Here is a 23,202-nt window from a genome sequence, read left to right as displayed (position 1 = left end):
AACTGCTGGTCCTCGGCCATCATTTTCAAATCCTTGTATAACACCTCCCTAAACATGTAATTAAGGTCAGAGACTACAAGAATTAATGGCAATAATATGCAAGTGACTGCAATTTGAAAGTATTATCAAAACAGACTGAACAGTATAGCTGAGCAAAGGGATCATCACCTCAAGTGCAATAAGGCATTTTAAAAGTGAACCCTGGAATGAACAGAAATAAATGGAGCATCCTGAGTGAAAATAAGCAAAGATCCCATGAGGAGGGCCAAGGTGAGGAGAAAAGGTGTACATACAAATGGACAAAGGGAGCAACAAGCCAGAAATTAGAGAAGGCAGCAACACACACACAAGAAAGGAGAAATAAATAGACAAGATGAAAGCAGGAATAAATGAAAGATTTATTGAAGGCACAAGATCCAGATGCATCAGTCATTACTAAGACAATACGTTTAGGGGGAGGGAACATTACAGAAAGATACACGTTTTGTTAGAAAATATGTTTAATTCCTTTTGTCTTGTAATACAAACTTTAACGGCTCCATAATGGTCTGAAAAACCTTAGTTGTAGCTGTAATCAAAATATACATTTGTTTGATAGATATAAAACTTGTATTGCTTCCCAATTACCATTTGTGGTATAAAAAGCTTGAATATTTACACCTTTTCCCCCATGCCCTGATACTACCCATCCCATCCCTCCCCTTTAAAAAAATCTTAACAGCTGGAAACAGGGGATACCATATTTTATCTGAGGCTGTAATGAGTCTTTCACTGCTGTGCAAACATGTGCAAGGCTCCATAATTTAGGAGATTACATTTCTTGCCTGGTTTGGGTACACTGACAGTTACCTCCTTAAAAATATCTAATATACAATCATGGAGTTGCAAGCAACAGGTATCTAGAAACTCCTGTAACAACTTTTTGTATGCCATATGATTCTCCTCTTCTATGCTTACTTTATCTTATACACCATCCAGTTCCAGCATTGGATTACATACAAGTGGTATGTTTCTGACAACTGTAAGGAAAGCTGCTCTGACATGGTCCAAGACCATAAATTTATATAAGGCCTTGGACCAATATGGACTTTTTGATGCTATATGAAAATAACCAGGCTCTACACTTGGGTACATTAAATGAAACAAGTGATAAATCAAAGCTAAATATAAAACTGAGGGAATATGGGGGAAAACACTTTGGTCCTAGACATATTGTCATTACCCTGAAGAGTTTGAAACAAGTTATTGCTTTGCACCAGACCTACAACTTATGAGACCAAGATAGAAGTTTGTACTTTCTCAGGTATAGAAAGGGATACATTTTGTTGAATTAACATACAAAATCCAAAAGGTAGCATCTCACTTTTCGCAGAAAAAAAACCTACACAAAAGGAATGTCTCTGAATTAAGACTAGCTGAAAATTCACAGTGGCATCCAAATGATTAACATGGTATAAGACCCAAATCAACCACAGCATGCAGATTCACCAAGGCTTTTTCCCCCACTGTCACAAGCACCATTTACCAGGTTCTTCCACTTGCTGGGCAAACATGTAAAGGGCACTTTAAAAAGCAAACTTGGGACAGAGGCTCAGATTTTGAGCATGTACACACAAATAAGTATGAGACATGAGGGTCTCTGGACATTAAAGTACTGGGTATTTGCATTGCACAAAAACAGGGATGGCTAAGCACTCGGAGGCACTTATCCAATATATAAATAGAGCTACATAAAAAAGGACTATCGCAGCTGTTGGGAACTGAACTGAAAGGTGCAGTAGTTTTGAGCTGTGCTGACTAAATTATAGCCCCCTGCAAGCTCCAAACTCATCATGTCAATTATCTTTTGTGTACATCATCCTTAATTGAATAACAGGGTATGCATTACTTGCAAATATCTATGCAATTCTTAGGTGTCTGTAATGCTACTTCCACTCCAAATCATCCTTTACAAAATGAGGGGTGAGATTCTGGGTAATTTAAATGCAAGTGGAAATGGTTTCCGTCTACTGGTTGTAGTGCTTGCAAAGAGCCATATTTGGTTTTGAGCTGAACATCATCATAAGTGATACAGGCATAAAAACTGTATGAGCAATAACAGGAAATTAAGACAGGCCACACAAACACATAAAAATAAGACATAATAACCAACATATGCAACTGAAGTCTCTGAGCAATATACAGGACTTTTTAACAAAGGCAGTGATAGAAAGGCAACCACTGACCCAAAGAGACCTACCAACTAGGAGCTACAGTATAAGACTGATACAGATACTCAATATAGAATTTGTACAAAATGATTGCATAAATTTAAAAAAATGGAATGAAAATGTCCTACATCTATATATAGATATAGTAAATAAGATATAGGAGTATAAGTCCCACTATAAGGTTTTTTTTTAAATATATAAGGCTAAATAATGCAGCGGGGACAGTGAATGGTCCAAAGTAACCAAATGAACATTGAATTTGATTCTTAGAAGGCTGACAAAACACCAGCTACATTTCATATACTTCTTGAAAGGGCTTTGAATGCTGGACTTTACAAAAATGCCCTCACTGATATGACATCAGGATGTTAAAACCTGCACCATTATTTCCAATGAGCAGAACAGATATTCATCGAAATACACTATACAGAGGATTTGCAAATATGAGTTTAAATTTTGAATGAGAGTCATAAAAGAGAGTTTTGATCAAAACACCAGTGCAATTATTTGGAAATGAAATGAGCAGTAAGTGTAGAGGCAGAGGGTAAGGCACAGGGTACTGTAGAGGCAGACATTCAAAATAGAAAGACCTCAACACCTAGTGGTATGAGTCCCCAACGGCAAATGTAATATCAAATGAATGAAATGAAAGGCATGACATGTGCAACCCCAGCCATCTCCAGAGTGGGAATCCTGGAGACCGCAAGTGTAAACTACTTCAATATCTAGAGCTTTAAGACCACCAAATCTTATGCAAAAATATGGGATCTATATCATTTCAAAATGGAAAGAAGGAAGGGGGGGGGGGGATGAATGCTTAAAAGCCCAGATAAAGTTGGTCTGCATGTTTTATCTTCTATGGTCTACTGGTTCAAAAAAAAAAGGAATCTCATATATAGATCTATGTATACACATAAATATTTAACAAAGGAATGATGGAAGTGAGTCTTGTGGATGAATTTCTTCCAAACTTTCAAGAGTTCCTTCCACAAGACTGTAATAACTGAAGTCTAAAGTGACATCCCATCTCAGAGCCCTTCTCCAAAGGTACTACCCCAATCTGGACTCCTGCTCTCTTAAATAGTAGACTTGGAGAAGGAAACCCTCAGATGGTGGTTCTCGCCAAGGTCGTGATTGTGGAATTCGATCAGCGACTGGATCGCCTCCTCCACTGAGCCCATCTGGATCAGCGCCATCTTGCGATCTTTCCTGAAGAGTGGTAACAATGATCAATTTATTATGTCACACAATTCAAGTGAAATTGTTTGTAAAATGTCTGAAGAAAGTGGCAGGCAAATGTAATGGTCAAATCACACAAAATGAGAAGAGGAATAAGAAAACTAACTGGAAGAATTTGAAGGCCTTGACCAAGGCACCAGAGCTTGCAAACAGCATCTTGAGGTCATCTTCAACCACAGATGGTCTGAAAGCATAAAAAAAATGTTATATACCTAATCAGAAACAATAGAACACTTGAAGGCCTGCAGAAACAGTTAAACTCACGGGATGTTGGAGAGGTGGAGTGTTGCTGAAGGAGGGAAGATGTTCTGGTAGTTTTTTGAGCCAGGCTTCTTAAAGCGGTGCAGGGGCGAGTTGCTGAAGTCCTTAGTCAGGCCTTGGTCTTCCTGACCCTCTCGGGGAAGCTGCACGTTCGTGTGTTTGGACAGTGTGACACGGATAGCCTTCCCATGCAACTTCTGCCCGTTCAAATGGCTCATAGCTAAGGCAACAGACAGTATAATCAACACTTAGGTATGAGTGATCACGGTTTGACTTCTACTTTCTTCAAATCAATGAGCCACAATGAGTTCATCTGTTAAGTTTAAGGGGAAGAATGCCAATTCACATTCACTTAAGACAAGGCTTTAAATAAAATAAAAAAAAAAACATTTTTAAAAAGCACTAAAGCATGAATTGTCACATTTTTCATTAGCCTTTACTCAGTTCAAATTCTTACAATACTTACCTAACTGGGCCTGCGTTCCATCTGCCATCTGTACCAGAGCATTTTCCTTCTTGTTGAACAAGATTTTCACCCTCATGACATCACCATATACACCTTGACAGAGTGTGGGAAGGGGGGGGGGTATGGGGGAAACGGTGAGAAACTGACAGATTTCATACTGTAGCACATTCTGATTACAAATATCCAGGCAAGCTTATAAACCGAATGGACTGCCATCAAAAACATGGGGAAGCTGGTACAGGCATTACGTTTTGTTCCTAATCCAGCTACTGCACTCATACAGACACCGTAATGCTGCAACTGCCCATCAATGGGTCAAACTCATGGAAAGCATGAAACTTGACAGCATAATCCACTACCAATATCTGAACACGAGCTGAGAGTTGTCACTATACAGCATTACAGAAGGCAGAAGAGTTGATTTCACTAGCATATAATAACTACCCCATATATATAATTTCATAAAATCCTAAATAAACCCCAACAGTTGTTCATGTAACCCAACATTTCTATTTTATGAAATCTGGATTACAGAAATAAAGGTTGTGGTACTGCAAAAATTCAGTGCGATATGAGAGGGAAGGCAAAGAAAAGACAGGGTACTTTAGCATCTTATCGAAGAGGAATAAAAGGCTTTTTGTGAGCTACCAAATTGGCACATTCCCTCTCAGATACAGTTGAGGCTGCAATATTTTAAGGGGGCAAGGGGCTAATCATGGCTGATGGGAAGAAAGCGGCATGGCTAAAAGCATTTGTACAAGAAAAGAATCAGAAAGAGTATGAAATGGCTGATTTGCCTGATTACACTGTACACACAAAATGGAAGTCTTGACTACAAACCAAAAGCAACTCTGAATGTTAAACCCTACAGCAGAGGCATGCAAAACCATCAAACATGCAATTTTGATTTCATACATTCAGGACTAAACAAGACAATTACACAATGGAAATATCAAAATCAAACTTAAAAGGCAAAAAGATACAGCATCTCATCCAGGAAAATAAATCAAAATGGGAAAATTACACCAAAGGAGACAGTGCAATACTAGGGTGGATTCTTATAAATGAATGAAAAGAATCAGTTTGATCATCAGAGCGTGACAGCATAGGTACACTAGACAGTTTAGATCCAAATTTCCTTTCTAACAATTATGCCTTTGGGGGAAAGAAAGGAACAGACTCAAAGCTCCTTTTGCTGGCTAAATGAAGTAAATAGGAGGAAAAATGCTGTTATACTACTTATTCCCTGAAAGTACTGATCAACTGGGACAATGAATACCCCCTCCTCCAACTTAAATACAAATAAGCAATGAAAATGCTGCAGCTTTTTGCCCCATTTCTTTCAAATCAACAGGCAAAACAAGAGAAACCCAAAGAAGCACTCGTCAGTTTGTAACAAATTGTCTTATATAAATTGAACAAACAAGTAATAAAAAGAAGATGCTAATGATAACATACCGAAAAGAATAAAGAGGCATTGGGGCGTAACTCTCTTTATAAGACAGCAGAGGAAGGCAGCGGAGGGAGGAAGGGACAGGAAAAGATCGGAGGCAGGAGAGTGGAGGTTCAACATATCCACAGCGAGGCAGTTCCACGGGGAATGGCGAAAAACGGTGGTCGGATCATGAAGATGGTTAATATTTTGAAGTAGAAGGTGGAGGGTGGGGGGAAGGGAGGAGTGGGCATGGTATGTTTGTTATTTTTGTGTATGCGTGTGCGTATGTGTGTGCACATTTTTGTGATGTTTGTAGTTATACATTGGTGTTGTGTAATTGTACATAGGAGGCAGATGGGAGGGGAGTACATGGGGCGTGCAATCAGTTGGCAAAAGAGGATCCAGGTCAAGGTATTAAAACAAAAAAAGAAGGGGAGAGGGGGAATGGGGAGGGAGAGAAACAAGAAAAAAAGGAGGTAAAAAACAAGGTCAGTATACACAAAGAAATATGTAGTGTTCCATTCTGTAGAGTTTCTGATATTAAATGGTTTAAGCATTATAAATGGTAATGATTTTTTCAACCTAGAAGAACACTAAAGGGAGAAAAGGTTTAAACATGATACACAGAAAAGGCTGAGACAATATTTTCTTTTATGATATTGTGAGTACTATATTTAAGGAAATCAGTTGAATTTAACAATTAAGATGAAATTTCAAGACCTAAATAATTTTAAGAAAATCTGAAATGCATGTCTTTGAAGCTTTAACAGTACGACTAGGATCATAACAATTGCACGATTCATGTACACTGAACTAGCTATGTAGAAGCATGAAAACCAGGCTCAATGGATTTTATTGTGAGCACATGGGGAAAATATAAAAGTAATATTGTCTCTAAAACTGAAGCGTGAAGGCTCTAAATGAATGAGATTTAATAAAAAGCATTAATTAGTTGCAGTAATGTCAGTTATTTCTTGGTATGAATTCTAGTAAAAGAACACAGCTGGATCACTAGGACTCCTGTTTGGTTACATTTATCATCAAACTGCAATAATTAGAGGAGTGGCTGGGACCATGATACAAATGGCGTGTGGCTGAAATAACAATGGGCAACTGAATTTGCCCAACTGAAATGTAAAAAATTAGTCTGCATTTCACAAGGGATTCTTACTTGCATATACAAGGATTTAAAGTGCAATGTGCATATACAAGTGGAACATAAAAAAGGGCATGTTATAAATTAGTGCCTCCTTTTGAAAATGAAAGTTTTTGAGCAGCGCAACTGTTCCAATAAGATCTCCAGAGATGAGACCACTGTAGAATTAGGGTTCGTTGCAATGATTGATTTATGTGTCTGTAATGTACCCCCTGTGTACAAAAGATCTTGAGCTCCTTTTCAAGTACAGGTATGTGTACAAGGATGTCTAAAGCTTGGTGAAACCATGCCTCGAGAAATTGGAAAAAGGAGTGGTGCAACACTTAAGGTGGAGGAGGACAGGGAGTGAGGAAAAATGTACTCAAAGGAAAACCTGAGAGGCCACAAAAGCTGGACTGAACAAAAATGAGTTCTCAGAGGAGCTGCGACGGGGAATGGGAGGAGGCAGAACTAGCAATGCTTCTACATAAACCATAGTCATGGCAAGCTTTAAAAGGAGGGTTTAAATACCAGGACTCAAAACAGAAGTGGATTCACCTGCCTTTGGTCTTAAACTGTAGACAGCCTCAATACCACCACAAACAACTTTTCAGTCCTAAAGCAAGCCAAGCCTTTCAATCCTGCCTCCAGTGTAATAGCCCTTACAATTTTGCGACGTACTAGCCATTTTTTCCCCTTTTTTTACGTATTGGTGTAAGACCATCACAGCTAGCGAGATGTTGAATGGTACCAACCTCTGGGTTTAAATTGCTGACCAGCAAGACACAGTGGCCCCCGGTGAGGCCAGTGAAGCCAAGCCGCCCAGCAGCAGCAGCGGCAGCTGCTGCACCAGGGATGGCCAGGGAGGCCAGAGCTCCTGGGACACCAGGCATCGACAGACCTGAGGGACACGTTTCAAAGTTGCGTGCATTTACAGAAGTGAATGTTTTTAAAATGTTATTCAAATACAATCAAATTCAACAGTTTGATTAAACTCTCTAATCTCACAGCATATTAATGCAAAGCTAAACAGCTCCCTTTTGAAGTTTTGTACTTTGAGGCAGCTGGCATTTGAGATTTCATCAAGTTCAACAGAATGCATCCTATCAGTAATTATCACACCTTCAGCACCAGGTCTTTAATTCACTGACCTGCAGCCTGTTGAATGGCAAAGGCTGGAGGGAACCCGTGAGCTCCTGCATATGGGGTGGCTGAGATTATACCAGGAGCCCCTGAAGGAGAGAACAAAGTTCAGTAGGTACAGGCAGCAGAGACAGACTCGTTAACTCCTGAGGGACCACATCTGCTTGAAAATGCTCAAGGCCAAGGCAGTATCTCACCGAAGGCAGCCGCCATAGCCTGGTGGTCGATGGAGGGCTGACTGTCTCCAGTGGGCAGGTCAGGTCGAGTGTAGTCGCGGCTCTTGTCATTGTTGTATTTCACATTCAAACTGGTCAGTTTAGAGAAGTTGATACGCAGGGTGCAGCAGGCATTGTAGATGTTTTGCCCATCGAGAGTCTGTGTGGAGAATTAGACCAGTATCACGCAAGGGGAATTTAGGGTGACTGCAAAGTCCCCTACCCTGTACCATTCTCATTCCTTTTCAGTCAGACAACTCCTGGACCAATGCTACAGACTGGACAAAAGTTATGATAACATGCACAAGTCAAATGGCTATTGTAATACATCCTTGAAACAGGCAGAGGGCGCTACTCACCAGTTTAGCATGTTGGGCAGTCAGGCCATCTGCGTACTGGAGCAGGGCTTGGAATTGGTTGTTTTTGGTAAAAGTAATGATCTTCAACACTGTGCCAAACTTGGAAAAGATCTGTGAAAGAAACCCATGCTGTAAGAGAAGTTCTCTACAAGCCCCCTAAAGAATACTGGTATTTTCTGCCATTAATGAAATCGAGCAGGTCTCACAAATGCATAAAGTCTGAATGACCAGACCAAAGATCACAGCTTCAAGGCTGGTGTAAGGTACCTGGTGTAAGACATCCAGAGTGACAGGGTAGAAGAGGTTCTCCACAATGATGCGCAGCACCGGACTGTGGCTGCCCATGCCAGAGGCGTCCACACTGGCCATGGACATGCTGCCCGTCTGAACAGCATTCACTGCCTGCAGAGCTGCCTGGGCCCTCTGGGGATGAGAGAGGGCACGGTGCTTAATCAAACAATGAGACTGAGCAGGCCCAAAATAAACCACCAGGAAACCATGATTCCCTCGTGGCTGTGCTGCTGCTCATTTGTATGCCATTGCTGGCAGCCAGACAACACCAAACATTCAGAACAAACTGGTTCACACCAATACACTGACACATGTTGTGCAGACACAACATGTCCAAAATGTCCACTGTCCAAAATAAATATATATCAGGGTAAAGGCACTGCAACCATTAACAGTTAAACCTTGCTTTTTTAAATCTTGGCTTCCACATAAATTTTTGAACACCTGGCAAGAAGAGCTCAGGGTGAACATTTCATGAGAGTGAGTGTTGCACCACTGCACAAACACAAACATCTTGGAATGTGGAATGTTATCTCTACTTTGAATAATATTTAGATTAACCGGTCAGGTCAAAATGAGTTTCTACTTTGTAATCAGCCCAAAGACTGCGGGGGAGAATACACTGTGCAGCTGTGGTTTTCTTGCAGCTTCCCAAACTGGGGGGAGGGGGGGGGGGGGGGCACTCCACACATTCTACTGAAAGGCACTCAGGTCCAGGCCATTGACATATGTACTCCTCAGCATTTCACAAAAGGTAAGGAAAGGGAGACCTGTCCAATGCCCTAGCGGCCACTGTTAAGGGCTCTAACAGGTGGGACAGAAATTTAAACCAATTTACACAATAGCAACAGAACAAAGCAGAGCTTATCAAATTAACACCAATAACTTGACCCCGTGTGAATGTCTTCATTTGTGCCGTCCCTAGCATTTGTGGAACTTACCACCTGATTGGGTGAATTGTCTGTCTTCAGCTCCTTGTGATTGGAAAACTGCATGAATATGGGGTGATTCCTGATGACAGGGGTGACAGAGGAGTAGTAGCTGACCATGGTCTGTGCAGCCTCCTCTGTGTTCATCTCAATGAAGGCCTAAACAGAAGGTGCGGGTTACTGTAAAGTGCCGGGGTAAAATGAGCAAATACAAAGGTCTCTGGAAGCCCAGTAATGTCTTCAGCAGGATATATAAAATGTGAAAAGGTGGGTGACAGGTGGTATTTAGAATACCTGGTTCTTTCCTTTCAGCATGAGCAGGTTGGTGACTTTACCAAAGGGAAGTCCCAGAGAGATCACCTCGGCTTCATTGATGTCATTGGGGAGCTTGCGCACATGTATGACACGGGACGGAATGCCAGGACTCCTGATGTCGCCTTTGAATTTCTTGCTGTCATTGCCATTCGCTATGGGAAGAGAACACGTGATTCTGAACACACTTTCTCTTTCACAAGAATTATAAAAAAGTAAGGAGCAGCACGGAGGGTGACTAACCTGCTCCAGATGAATTGCTCATGATATAGGGTCCGTTAGAGACACAAGAGGAAAAAAGTTCGTCAGATCCTCTCTGCAAACAGGAAGAAATGACGCAACTTTAGACACTGCAAATGGGTTTCTGCTATTTTATTCTATTACACTGAAATAAACCAAACTTCCAAAAGTACTAACAGAACCCAAATGCATCAACACGTTTTTTCTGAAACACATTATTGTGAAACCCAAAATTCAGAACCCTGTGACAAGTTATTGCGATGCAAATCTCTCTGGATAAGAGTGTCTTCTAAATGCCAATAATGTCATGTAATGTTATGTTACTGTCAGATGAAACCAGAAGCACTGCATTACATTGGGCATTCTCTGCTTGACAAATTCTCTTCCTACAGAACAAATGTCCCCCTTTCAAATCACATATTTTGGGTTTGTTCATTTAAAATTTCCTGTCATCACAGGCCACTTGATTAGGATGTGCAGAAATGTAACCACCTTGTTTTGTCCAACCCCTCTACTTTAAGGCCGACAGAAGACCCACCAAAGCCGCTCCCTTCACCCTTTGCTGAGCACGGCTCAGTCACCAGAGTGCGACTATGATGCCACGCGAAGGAGGTCATTCCCCAGCAGAGACTGCCAGAGCCAACAGCTCGGATTACTGGGAAAGAGCCATTTAACAACGTTCCGATCTGCACGCAATTCCAGAACAATCGGTAGGTGGGAGTACCTAACAAGACAGGTCTTCTACTGTTGCAACCATATTGTAATTCAGGCATTATCATTGTTGTACTACAAAGAGATCGCTTTCTCAGTTTAGAGCAAGTATTACAGTACTGCAGTTAAAGTAGGTGCAGGCTTTAAAACTTCCACAGCCCTGAGGCAGGGAGAAGACTTCCAACCTCGCAAGGTTATAAAGGGGACAGCCCACAACATCTCCCCCCCGAAATCTCCACTGCAGCAAGCCAGAGGGGTCACAGATAACCCCACACGTTAGCAGGGCCTACAGCTCCAGGGCAGAACTGAAGCTTCAAAAGAAACTATCAATTTCTGGGTCACCAGGCAGCGGGAATGAGTGGGAGGGAAGAATCCAACTTGGTGACCATCCATACCCACCCCCGACTCTCCCCCTCACTACCACACTGTTCAGATAGTAAAGTTAAAGCCTTTAGGGTAATTCTTTTAGGCAGGAAAATGTTACTGTTTACAAGTACTCATTTTAATTTTGGTTGGATTCTCTACAATAGGAAAAAAAATCTATCGATTCCAAACTTAGAGGACACCAGTCATCTTGGGCTAGCAGGTCAGGAATTTGAGTAGGAGAAAACAGGACTGTGTTTATCATCTAGGCATTTAAACTGAGCTCACTCTGGCTTTTTCACAGTTCCTGGAATGAGAGGTTTGAAATTTAGCATAACCATTTGCACGCATGGTAAATTCCGCTTCTCTTCTAACTCCAAATGTGGTACAGCTGGTAAAGCCGAGGTAAAGCTAGTTTATAGTCACCTCAAAATGGGAGACAAAACAAGGGAATGAAATGTTTAATCTACAGTCCAAACTCCTTAACTGCGACAAGCAGCGCAAGAAACTTTCCAAGAGGAAATGGTCAATTCAGCAGCCCATCAGCGCCGAGGTGGCCCGCCATGTGTACCCCATACTGTGTGCTTAAAATTCCAATTGTGCAGAACCCAATGAAAACCACATGTGAGCGTGAAGAGGGGAGGGTGTAAAAACATTTAGGAAGAGGTTTAGTCATAGTGCCTCTTTCTGTGGTTCAACTGCCTTACACTTAAAGGCAGAGAGCTGGCTGGGCAAGGCGTACAGAGCCTGCTTTGTCCCCAGACCATAATATCCTCACACAACTGTCCTTCACTGCGAGGCAGGCTGCAGCCACTCACCCAGACTGTCCCCTTCTGGAGCAGGGAGAGTCCGCCTTACTCCACTTTATTAATAAACCACTTCAAATGAACAGGGCTGCTGAGTGTTAAGCCCTTGAATGACTGGGCTATTTGTCTGTATAAAAAGCAAAAGCACCAAGACAGTGAACAGCCCTAAATGAAACATTGTTTGCAGGCAGAACTTTGTGTGTATATACATACAAATACCATTTCATACACTACTGACTTCAAGGATATATATATATATGACTGTCTATTCATAAGATGGTGCTGGCTATAAGTATCAATTTACATGGAGTGAGGAAAAGAAGTTGAAGGGCTTATGTTAAACGGTTTAAAAAGGTGAGACGAACAGAAGAAAAGGCCGAAACCACCACAAGACAATGCGTTTCAGGAACGGAGCAGTTACCATGGCACCCGTGAATGTCACTCCCTCACCATGGAAACTCTATTCTGAGGCTCCAGGTGCATTTAACCCCACCCGGCATTCTCTGCCAGAATACACAATCCTATCTCTTCCTTTAAGGGCCAGGTGAACACATCTCCAGCTATACAACACAACTGATCCAAATACAGTTTGCCCAGCATGTACAAATGTGATTACAACTTGCACACCATTAATGCGGAACTCATAACGAGGGAATCAGACTGAAGTGCATTAAAAGTGGATTGGTTCTGCTAATGAGATCAAGTTACTAACTCCCAACTTTCCTATATTGATTTAGCAAAATCCCCCATTAGCGCTGAATGATTTGCTCCAAGTTTCCAGCGGCCCTCCTCGCAGTAAGGGAAAAGCCCGGCCCTTTAAACATCAATCTCCCAGCGCATGACTTCAAGCAGCACTGAGCTTCATGTTTACAAAGTGTGTGTGCACACTGCATTATCCAGCGGAGATGGTCAACATGCCCACTTCACCCAGCTCCTGTTGTATCCTTTCAGTTCACATGGTTTCCTCTAAATCCCTGCCCTGGCCCGTGCCTTGTCTCTTCAAATAAGCCCTCTGAAGAGCAGACTGATACACAGTGCAAAGGAACATGTGTGTTGAGAGAAGGGGGGGGGGGGGGGCAACAGATTTGCATACGATGAATAGGTCCCATTCATCTCTTCATCACGTTACCAGTCTCTCCCATCATCAGGGAATGCTTTTGAGGGAGGCCATCCTCAGTGGTAAGGTAAACAACCAGCCGTTTTCATTTAGTGCCCAGCCCCCCTACTCTTCACGTGACAGGGGGCTGCACAACCCAGAGTATATCTGTCAGGTTGTTCAAAACATCCTCCAGTACTACTCCTGAAATACTAATGCAGTGCAGCCTAGGCTTATACATTACTGGTCCCTGGTTAGAACTATAAACCAGCACAGTCCCTGACTAAACCAGTGTGTTTATTCATACAAATCTTTTAGTTAACATAATTTCAGATTTTCCTGAAATGCCTCTAAAAACATTATAAATTTAAATTTGCCTTATATTTGGTACACTTTCAAAATGAAAACTGCAGCAAGTAAAGGCCTATGTTTTTGGTGGGGGTGGGAGTGGGGGTGGGGGGGTGTCTAAAACCTGATGTTCAACAATTTAACTTACGTACACAATTACACCATTCATTGTTTCCTGAACTACAGTACCCAGCATTTAGTAGCTGCAAGGTTGTGCTGGTGCAACTTAACAGCATTATTCACTGCAACCTGATTATATCCAGTTCAGTAAAATCTAGAACTTAGCAATTTTTCTTCCCTTCATAAAACATAAACATCAATATAATGGAAATATGAAAGGCTTATGAAAGCCAGGGGCAATGAAACAAATACCAGCGGGGCAACATGGGGACAAAGAGAGACCGACACCTTAGAGACACGGGCAGCTGACAAAAAAGAAAGCAACAATGACGACAATAAGAAATGGAGTAGGCCACTGAGCCAGGGAATTTCATCAGGCCTCTTACGTGCACACGAGCTCGAGCTCCGCAGTATGAGATGTACACAGGTCTACAAAGTAAGCATGAGCAATTTCACACAGTCCCTTAGGAATGAGCCAGGGAGTGAATCTGAATATGAATACACCTAATTTAGTCTCTTGCATGAGACCAGGTTAGCACTTTAATATGTACTCGCTACCAAATGTAGGCCAAACAATCATTAGTCCTCATTTTAAGCATATCCCCTAGGGATGTAAATAATGGTTACCTGGTTAAAGCAGTTGGTTAATGCATCTCAAATTAATAGCCTAGCTGGTTAAAGCGGATTTCTCTGCTTAAAATGTAAATCCCTTAAAACTACTCACCTAATCTTGTACAACAGTAGTTTAGCAACAGTGTGGCATCAGAAATAATTTGAAAATGAATAGCCTAATTTACCTTCATAGCTCAAGGACCTAGCTAACCTGAATGACATCAGCATGTAAAGAACAAAAATATTATATATATATATATATATATATATATATATATATATATATATATATATATATATATATATATATAGATATACACTATTTCAGCCCATATGTAAAACAAAATCCCTAGGATCTTATACTGAAATCCAAGTGGACAAACTTAAGACTATATGCTTATTTTTAAACTACAAACATATTTAAAAAAAATATTAAAAAAAAAAAATAAAAAAAATAAAAAATTGACTCAACTCAAGAGCTGGCCAAACAAGCCGAGCATAATAATGAAAACCAGCAAAAAGGATTATATTAGTAAAACCTCATGAGTAAATTCTCCAGAAATAAACGTGTCCCTCTAATTAGCACATTCATGGTTAAATTCACAAAATGGTTTTCGTTGATGACTACCGACGACTTTAAACCAATGCCATTTATAAGCAGCAAACAGCCTCATGGCTTTAAAGGCTGTTCTCTACAACATGCAATTAGTTGGAAATAGACACCCCTGGGCTGAACCGGAAACAAACATGGGATGGAAGGAAAACAGACATTCCACGGCACTGCTGCTCTTCCTGTGCAGATAAGACCAAGCACCCTGTATTAAGCCAACCTTAGTTGTTAAAGATTTGTGGTTTAGAAGTTAACAGTTTGTGTTCACACACTTGTCCCCGTTATGCCTTCTCCCACACAAACCTACAAGACTCCTCCTTTGTGCTGTGTGTTTAAGGGCAGCCTGGCTTTCAGCATTCCACATACGATCATCTCTGAAAAACACACTATGGAATGCAAGAGCTGATGTTTTGAAAAATGTAGTAACCCCCTATCTTTAATACCAAGCACCTACACTGTAAAAGCAGCTAAATTTCAGGATGTGACCCAATATAGTTTGGAATCACATTTGATGTTGTCAGATGTAGCTCTGACATATTTTTACTTCTGAATGAAACACAACTGAAGCTGAATAAGATCTTGGCCAGTGTTCATGACATGGTTTCCTTACACCTCATTTGCACTGTTTATGTAATGCAGGAAACTCCACAAAGACTGCTTAAAATCAAAAGGGCAAACAGGAGGAGAGACCAGAGTGTTCGACTATCCATTTACCACTTATTCAATGTTTGAGACAATGTGCGGTACAGCCCAGCACAACACCCTGCAGGCTGATGTTGATTGTTTAAATATTTCACTGCTCTCCAAAGTGAAACGAAAATCGAGCAACACAGAACCAACCAAGAATTCCTTCTCAAGACAACAGGCGCAAAGCTCGCAGTTTTTGCTGAATTCATTTCAGGAACATGGGCTTTCAATCCCTTCCCACAAGAGAAAAGAGGGGCAGAATGCGATTGCTCTGATGCAAAAGGTGGTTTGCCATTTGATCGGAGAATTTGTATTTGAAACCGACCACAACCATATACTTATGAAACCAATGTGAAAATGAGACCAGAGATTTCTGTTGACTCAGACATGCATTATGTTAACCCGACCTCTGGCTCTCCAAACACACACACTATTGTTGGAAATGTTTATGCAACTGACATTAAACTGGCAAGCAACATTATGTTCAGTTTTTGTTCTCATTTTTTAACAAATGAAATCTATGCACCATAAAAGAGAGACAGTTGTAACAAGAATAGGCACTCTTAAGATGGCAATGAATGATCCAGTGGTACAAGTCTTACATGTGCAAGCCTGTCAGCTACATCCTGTGACAAAGTGCAAAGCCCTTAAAGATGAAGAGAAAGGGGTTTGGTGGAATCTGGGAGCTGGGGAGATAGGAATGTACCAACAGCATTCCAGGCACACTGCCCAGCCAGCCTGTAATTATGGTTTCCACAGCAACAGCCATGTTCTAACCACTCCAGATGAAACAGTTTAGACAGCAAAGGGGGGAAAAATTTTTTTTTTTTTTTTTTTTTTTTTTTTTTTTTTTACACAAAGTTACCAAAGTATTTACATTCACTGCATCTTACCTACCACTTTACCACTGCCATATGTTTGACAGGCAGTACCAGCTTGTTCAGAAAACCTCATTATGATAAGAATAAAACAGCTACAAGATTTTGGAACACTGCATAATCATCTTATCCAATGGGATCAAATTCCAGTAAGCATGTTTTGCACCGATTTGGTCAATTCTTTGATTGTTACAACTTATTGAAATATTTACTGAAAGCTGAATGTAATACAAATAATTAAAACACTTCCACATCACTGAAAATTTCCAGGTCAATTTTGATTCTAACACCTTCCAAAAATGTTTCAAAACACCAATTATATTGTAAAACTGAAATGTCATTTAATCTGTCTGTGTGTGTGTCTGTGTCTGTGTGTTCTAATCCATAAATTCTGATGAATATAACAAGACAGACTGACTCTGATCAAATCCAAACCATTTCAAGATAAACTGGTAGATCATAAGTGTTTACTCCTTTTAAAAAGCTGAATCATTCTCAAAAGCCACTGATTAAACAACAAATTCCCTTTGACTGATGGTCTAACAAAGGAACCAGTTAGGTAGCAAAATGTCTGTTACGGCTGTGGCCTTGGCGAACAGAACATTTTCCATTGCTACCAAACAGCAATTTGTTAGTGCTTCCTAACAGGTTTGAGAAGTTTAATCACAAGTAGCAAACTTCTTCAAATACTGTCAAAACAAATGCTGGTGGCTGACATGCAAGGATGCCAACAAAACATACACATTCTGTCATTTTGTTTTACATACTGACATGCAGCAATCATCCTACTATGGGCAGCAGTAATGTCAATAATGACAACACTTTCAATTTACAAATCTAAACCCTCATACAGCCCAGTGCTCCCTATAATACAACTTTGTACAAAACCACATACCACCTTTTCTAACATCTGAGCAGAGGCAGGAAAAGAAAGACAGAGGTGCCTACCTTTGTACCAACTGTAATATCGTGGACACTGCTGTGAAGACAAGAAGACAGGAATTTAGATATCAGTAAAGATGAGACTTTAATTGACAAGTTGTGCTCTGGGTAAAAGTTAAGGGATACATCATTAAGGGCTGCAGAAAACAAAGTTGCGCCAATGGGAAAACAGTTGGTATGAGATTCATTTGGGGTTGACTATACCATACAAAGCATCAAGAGAACAGGTAAAAGATCTACAACTAGTGCCTTATCCAAATTGGGAAACAAGTCTAGAATGTTTGCAAGATCAATAATGCTTCAATTGGATGCCAGCCTGAATAACTGGATAGTTTTGGAACCAAGCAACCTTTTTTCCAACATGCACACACTGCATCCAATGAAAAAATGCAAACAATGGAAGGAAGACAAGTCCAGGCATCAATCCAAAAAAAGCTTAGTCACGTTATCAGATGGAACAAACAGTGCTTTCAACAACTTAGTCACTTCCTTTTATGCTAACCATCTGAAGACAGGCTTTGCGATTCGTTTCCACTGATCAACAGCTTTAGCTATCTATGTGGTTAAGAAAACCTGCATAATGCAGGGATGGTGTACATATTAAATGGACTGACATTCAATACAAAGAAGCCTTTCCGGAAAACATGACTCTCCACCAAAAGACATCTGGAGTGAGAAAATCTGGACCACTGCCACCTCAACAGCAGTGACGGTGGTGTGAAGCACATGCTGGAGAAGTCTACACACTGAACTGACACCTTTAACAAAGCAGAGTTTACTGAGCACAATTATGAATAGAATAAACCAGTTTTAAGCCCTTAAAATGACTGGTTTTACTGGAAGAGATATACTTAAAAATTTCCATTGTTACATTTAAATATCACACCTATGTTGACAGTTCAGCTATGCATTTGATCTTGCTCTGCAACACGGCAACATGGGGAAATATAACAACCTCTAACAAATCCAGAACAACTAGCTAAAACTGCAGACGAAAGCCAAGTGTACACGCATACACACAATTTTGGGGGATAGGGGTCAAGTAAACGACAATACGTTCCCTTTCCCACAGTCCCACTCCATCCATGAAATATGAGCAGCATTTCAGAACTCTGCCCTGCTGACTCCAGTTCAGATTAACCTCCTGTCCACATCCTGTTTCTCATGGGCCCCTAGCAGGATACTCTGAACCAGAATCCCCACCCCCCACCCCCCCCTTTCCACTCATACTGCAAGAGCAACTCCACGCAATTTACAATGCTCCCAAAGCAGTCAAGCAGCAGGGAGATAATCCACCAGAACCTCATGGAACATAAGGTCCGTCCCATGGTGCTACTATGCCTGGTGGAAAAATAGCAATGAATGAATAAAGCACTTATTCACCAAAAGCAAGCAGTACTTTTCTATAATTACTGATGCACTTTACCATGAGGCTTAGCTACACACACGACGAATCTGCCTGATCTTAAAATCTGTGGAACAGGCATGCATTTTTTAACACATCAACGTGGCAAAACACGAAACAAAAAAAAAAAAAACAAAAACACCCACATCCCCAGAGTATACCGAGAACAAGAAGTCCTAAATCATGCAGCACCGCTTGTGGTTTTGTGTTTGACTAAAAGCAACACAATATGAAACAAATTCAGTGGAAGACTGAAGACAAAATTCTTATGAAGCCCTTTCTTCTCTCCACTTCCCCATTTCCAATGTATCACGAGGAAACTGCCAAGTAATCTGAACGGCTGCTATGAACAAGTTAATTCTTTGGAGGAGCCAAAGCAATAGCAATAGCTCTAGGTACTGATGAGGTGAGACAATACTGGTTCAAATGATCAATTCGTGATCACATGGTCAAACATTTCACTTGAATAATTTCATCCCCTCCCTGGTTAAGTGTGAGACACACTTCAGTATATCCAGGGGTTATATTTAAAATTTTAACTGTCTCTGTTTGTTGGGTCACATGCAGTTGATTGCTTTATGCACATTTGTATCCACTGTCCAAACATTTTCCGACTGAAGTCAACCCTACAAACAAACTAGAAATACACAAGTCATCCTATACATTCATTACAGGGCTGCACTCAATGTTTAAAGAGTTTTCTGACTACAAGTTTAAAAGTGCTGCAACAGCCCCAACTTTATCAGCTTCCATTACAATACAGAAAACACAATCATAGGAATAACCAACCAACATCATCAAAGCCAGCGCAAAGAAAATGTAACAATGGGTAGCAAGAGGATATTCTACTATGAATACTGCAATAACTTGGGATAAATCATTCCTCGAGTTCATGCCTTCATAAGACAGAGAGAAAATTATACTTACTCTATTTCGGTGGTGTAACTGGATCCCATAGGATACAAATCAGTCTCTAGACGGCTATTGGGAAAAGCGAGAGATCAATTTAAAATAAGACATTTCCACCACACACAACTAGTTTCCTATGAGCCAGTGAAAATATAACTGCTTAAACAGACATAGACATGAACGATAATGTTGGCTTTACCACTTAAATGGAAATCGTCAACGTTCACACAAAGAATGAATAAAACCGTTAAACAGCTAGATGAACAAGGACCTGAATCAGCAATTTGTTTCTTTGAAACGAAACACGGTAGACAAACACATACCATAACATTTTAAAAAGTCTGCTGGTTAGATTTTTTCGGACTTAATTCGTAAGGGAATCTTAAATTGCATGGTTCAACTAACGCTGAACCCTGCAATACACAAAGCGATAGCCTAACTGGCCTGCCAACCTGAATGAAGACTGTAGCGTTAGTTATGCCACCACAGACTAATCAAAGCGGTCGCCTGTGAAAGAAAAACATATCTAAACTAGTCCAATAATTTACTTTGAGCCACACCTAGCCAACTAACTTAAAGCCAGGAACACATGGCACTGACTCAGGATGATGCGTTGTGTCATTCTCATAACACAGAACAAGAACGATGCTTCAGATATCCATTTATGTGGCTAAAGTAACGTAAGCAAAACAGATAACAGTGATGGGAAGAGAGACGCAAATAAATCTGTGAAGTTAACCTCAGACAGCTAGGTGGCTCGCCACAATGAAACCATCAGATAACAAGCTAATTGTCTTGGACCTAACTCGCTACTATTCACAATGTTTAAGAGACTCAATTTTCAAAACATTAACTAGCTACCTTGTCAACGCTAGCTCAGTGCTGCTTATTGCACGATTTGCTCTCTAACGTTAGGTAGCAAAATGACTGTGCAGGTTAACTGCAACAGAAATGTAGTATCTACTTAGCTTGCTTTTCGTGTAACTTTGAGAATCCCACAGGTGGCTGCTTCTCAGAACTGCCTAGCAAGCTCGCTACCACAAAAAAGCGTTAACGTAACCTAACGTTAATAACTTTACAAGTATTTTTATTTAACGTTGAGTAGTCAGTCTGAGTCAGTCATTAACCAGCACAGCTACTACGATAACCGTGTCACAGCATATATTACGGATATTTCAAGATAGCAAATGTTAATGTTAGTCAGTGTCCACTTTTTCCATTAGCTACTGTTAGCTAGCTAGCTTGCTAAGATACCTCGCTGAAACTTTTTTTCAGTGAACACAGACGTCATTCACCTTACGATCAGTGGTATATTTTTTAGTTTGTCATAGTTTTAAACATAATTAGCCAATTTAATTTATTTTTATTACTTACCCGTCCATTGCACAATACAGAACTACAGGTCAGAGCAGCGAAAGTGCAGTCTGGCCGAGTTTTCTTATACCCCTACAAAATGGCGGAGTACACCAAGACGCACTCTGATTAGCTCAGCGACTGGGGAGCACCGAAAAGAGGTGGGCGTCGAGAAAAAGAAGGGCACCCTGGTTGGACAAGACGGCAATCCCTCGCAGAGGGCGGTCATAAAGTTCCATATGAAGTTTGATTGTTCATAATAGGTGTCGATTATACCGTCCACCTTCGTACTTGAAGGGGTTGGTTGGTTTAGGTACCCTATCCATCAAGCCAGGGGCGGTTTCATCTCTTGTGTTGTTTTAGGCGAGGCCTAACTCAAGGGAAAACGTGTCTCCAGTGTGAACATTTGGAGTGGTGGGAGTGTCCTGCAACTGTGTTCAAACATGTTTTCGTCACAGCCTTACTAGTGGAATCTGTGGCGCTAGAGTCACAAAAGCAAAAAAAAAAAAAACTATCATTCTTTTAATGTGAGTAAATCAGAAACGATCAGTGTTAAAGTACTCCAGTTAATGCCCCTACATCCTGTAATATGGTTGCCAACTTTAGACATGAAATGTCATGCATTCCTGGTCCGTCTTACAGATCTACACAATTGCTTATTGTCTATAGACTTTCGGGTGGTTTATCAGAGCAACAACAGTACAATGCTAGACAGCACTAGTGGGAATGATACCGTTTTCACCCGGAAAATATTTGAAATATCAACCAATATTAACTGAAATAATTATGCATATTTTCATATGCATTGACTCAACATACTACAGCTACCATTGAACCTCTGCCTGTGAACACACTCTCCTACAATGATTTATTTTTTGTTGTGGCATTACAGCAAGCTGTAGTTGTCTTAAATGTCATCTTAAATGCCATCCCACATACTCCACAAATATGTAACAAAGTACAGTTTGTGCATTAATGTAATCTTTTAATTGTCGTGGACAATAATGCTCTTTTCCAGATCTGGTTGATTTAAAGGCTAATAGGTGTAATGAGCAGAGAGAACTCAAAGATTTTCTATGATTTCTTGTGTAACTAACTAGATAGGCAATAGGTTTTACATACTTTTCTCAACATCCTCTCAAAATTGTGAAGCATTATCTATTGAATTTGTTTTTGAGCTCAAACAGACCAAAATCAATACATTTTTATTTCACAATCTATGAATCAAATAAAGCATGGAGGACCACCAGAGGCCGTGGTTCTGCATTGTCATCCCTTCTTTGAGGTCCCATGAGAGTAAAGCTTTATTTAACCAGAGTGATGTATTGGAAAAGGCCTTAATGAGCATAACGAGGTAGGTGAACATCAGAAAGGGAAGTAACAAGCAGTCAGAATTGCTTAAACCTCTTCTTGTGCTTTGCAGTATCAGTCTTCCCACTGTCGACACAGTTCCCTGATCAGACCCTCATCTAGCCGGATTGCTGTCGATTAGATTTCAGCCTCATCTGACATCAAAGACTCAGAGACTCCTTTGATGTTTGAAAGCCTCTGGAAAATGGCAGGGGTGCAACGTATGTTGAACAGTAAGAGAGGAAAAGGGAGAGAAGAAAGAAAGGGAGTGAGAGAGAAGAGAGAGGTGGACTGAGAAGAGATAAAAGAAGATCACCACCAATCACACATTTGGGTCTTGTCATTTCCTTAAACAAAATGTTGATGCCCTTTTCTCTCAAGTAGTTACATTTCTGCCTCGAAATGAAATACTTATGCAAAATTGTATTAACTTTTTGATAACATTTAAACAGGGAAACCGCTTCCGCAGCACAACACATCAGCATTAAGAAGGAAGAAGGATCAAAGGCCGAGAGCTTGTCTCACTTACCTTCTATGAGATAAATAAAATAATAGGACATGGATCTGTGAGGAACATTTTAAGCAAGAGCATCCAAAACAGGTTTCCTACTCAGCTGTGATATTATGTGACATATAAGATAAAGGAGAAGCACAGCCAATGGTACTGCAGTCACAAACTTAAATGTGACTTGTCACTCCCCAGAGATTGTGTAGATGGACTTAATGTGCATGTTTGTATTTTATCTGGAGGTGGGGGTATTTTACACAATAGAATAA

The 23,202-nt window shown here is 40.6% G+C and overlaps 1 protein-coding gene across 2 annotated transcripts; it reads right to left on the bottom strand.

The window, feature by feature from the left end:
- Positions 1-458: 458 nt before the first annotated feature.
- Positions 459-21,204, bottom strand: ptbp1b (polypyrimidine tract binding protein 1b). 2 transcript variants are annotated; one of them, XM_036517998.1, is made up of 16 exons: positions 21,097-21,204; positions 19,741-19,794; positions 17,415-17,445; positions 10,239-10,311; positions 9,978-10,150; positions 9,696-9,842; positions 8,731-8,886; positions 8,464-8,574; positions 8,087-8,264; positions 7,898-7,978; positions 7,502-7,647; positions 5,635-5,668; positions 4,177-4,269; positions 3,714-3,930; positions 3,556-3,633; positions 459-3,419 (listed from the first exon to the last, which is right to left on the bottom strand). In XM_036517998.1, the coding sequence occupies exons 1-16, from the start codon at positions 21,102-21,104 to the stop codon at positions 3,287-3,289; spliced, it is 1,713 nt and encodes a 570-aa protein (XP_036373891.1). In that variant the 5' UTR covers positions 21,105-21,204; the 3' UTR covers positions 459-3,286. The 2 variants fall into 2 exon arrangements, with proteins under 2 accessions (XP_036373891.1, XP_036373900.1); XM_036518007.1 differs by having other exon boundaries at positions 17,415-17,442.
- Positions 21,205-23,202: the final 1,998 nt, after the last annotated feature.

The sequence above is a fragment of the Megalops cyprinoides genome, chromosome 2, assembly GCF_013368585.1.
Source record: "Megalops cyprinoides isolate fMegCyp1 chromosome 2, fMegCyp1.pri, whole genome shotgun sequence".
Taxonomy (NCBI): Eukaryota; Metazoa; Chordata; class Actinopteri; order Elopiformes; family Megalopidae; genus Megalops; species Megalops cyprinoides.
The sequence above is the reverse complement of the archived record's forward strand: the minus strand, read 5'-3'. Positions and strand labels throughout refer to the sequence as shown.

Coding starts and splice junctions, on each gene's coding strand:
- ptbp1b (XM_036517998.1), bottom strand. Junction 10,312..17,414: donor ATATTACAGTTGGTACAAAG/GTAGGCACCTCT, acceptor TCCTGTTTGCAG/AGAGGATCTGACGAACTTTT. Junction 8,575..8,730: donor CTCTGGATGTCTTACACCAG/GTACCTTACACC, acceptor TTTCTTTCACAG/ATCTTTTCCAAGTTTGGCAC.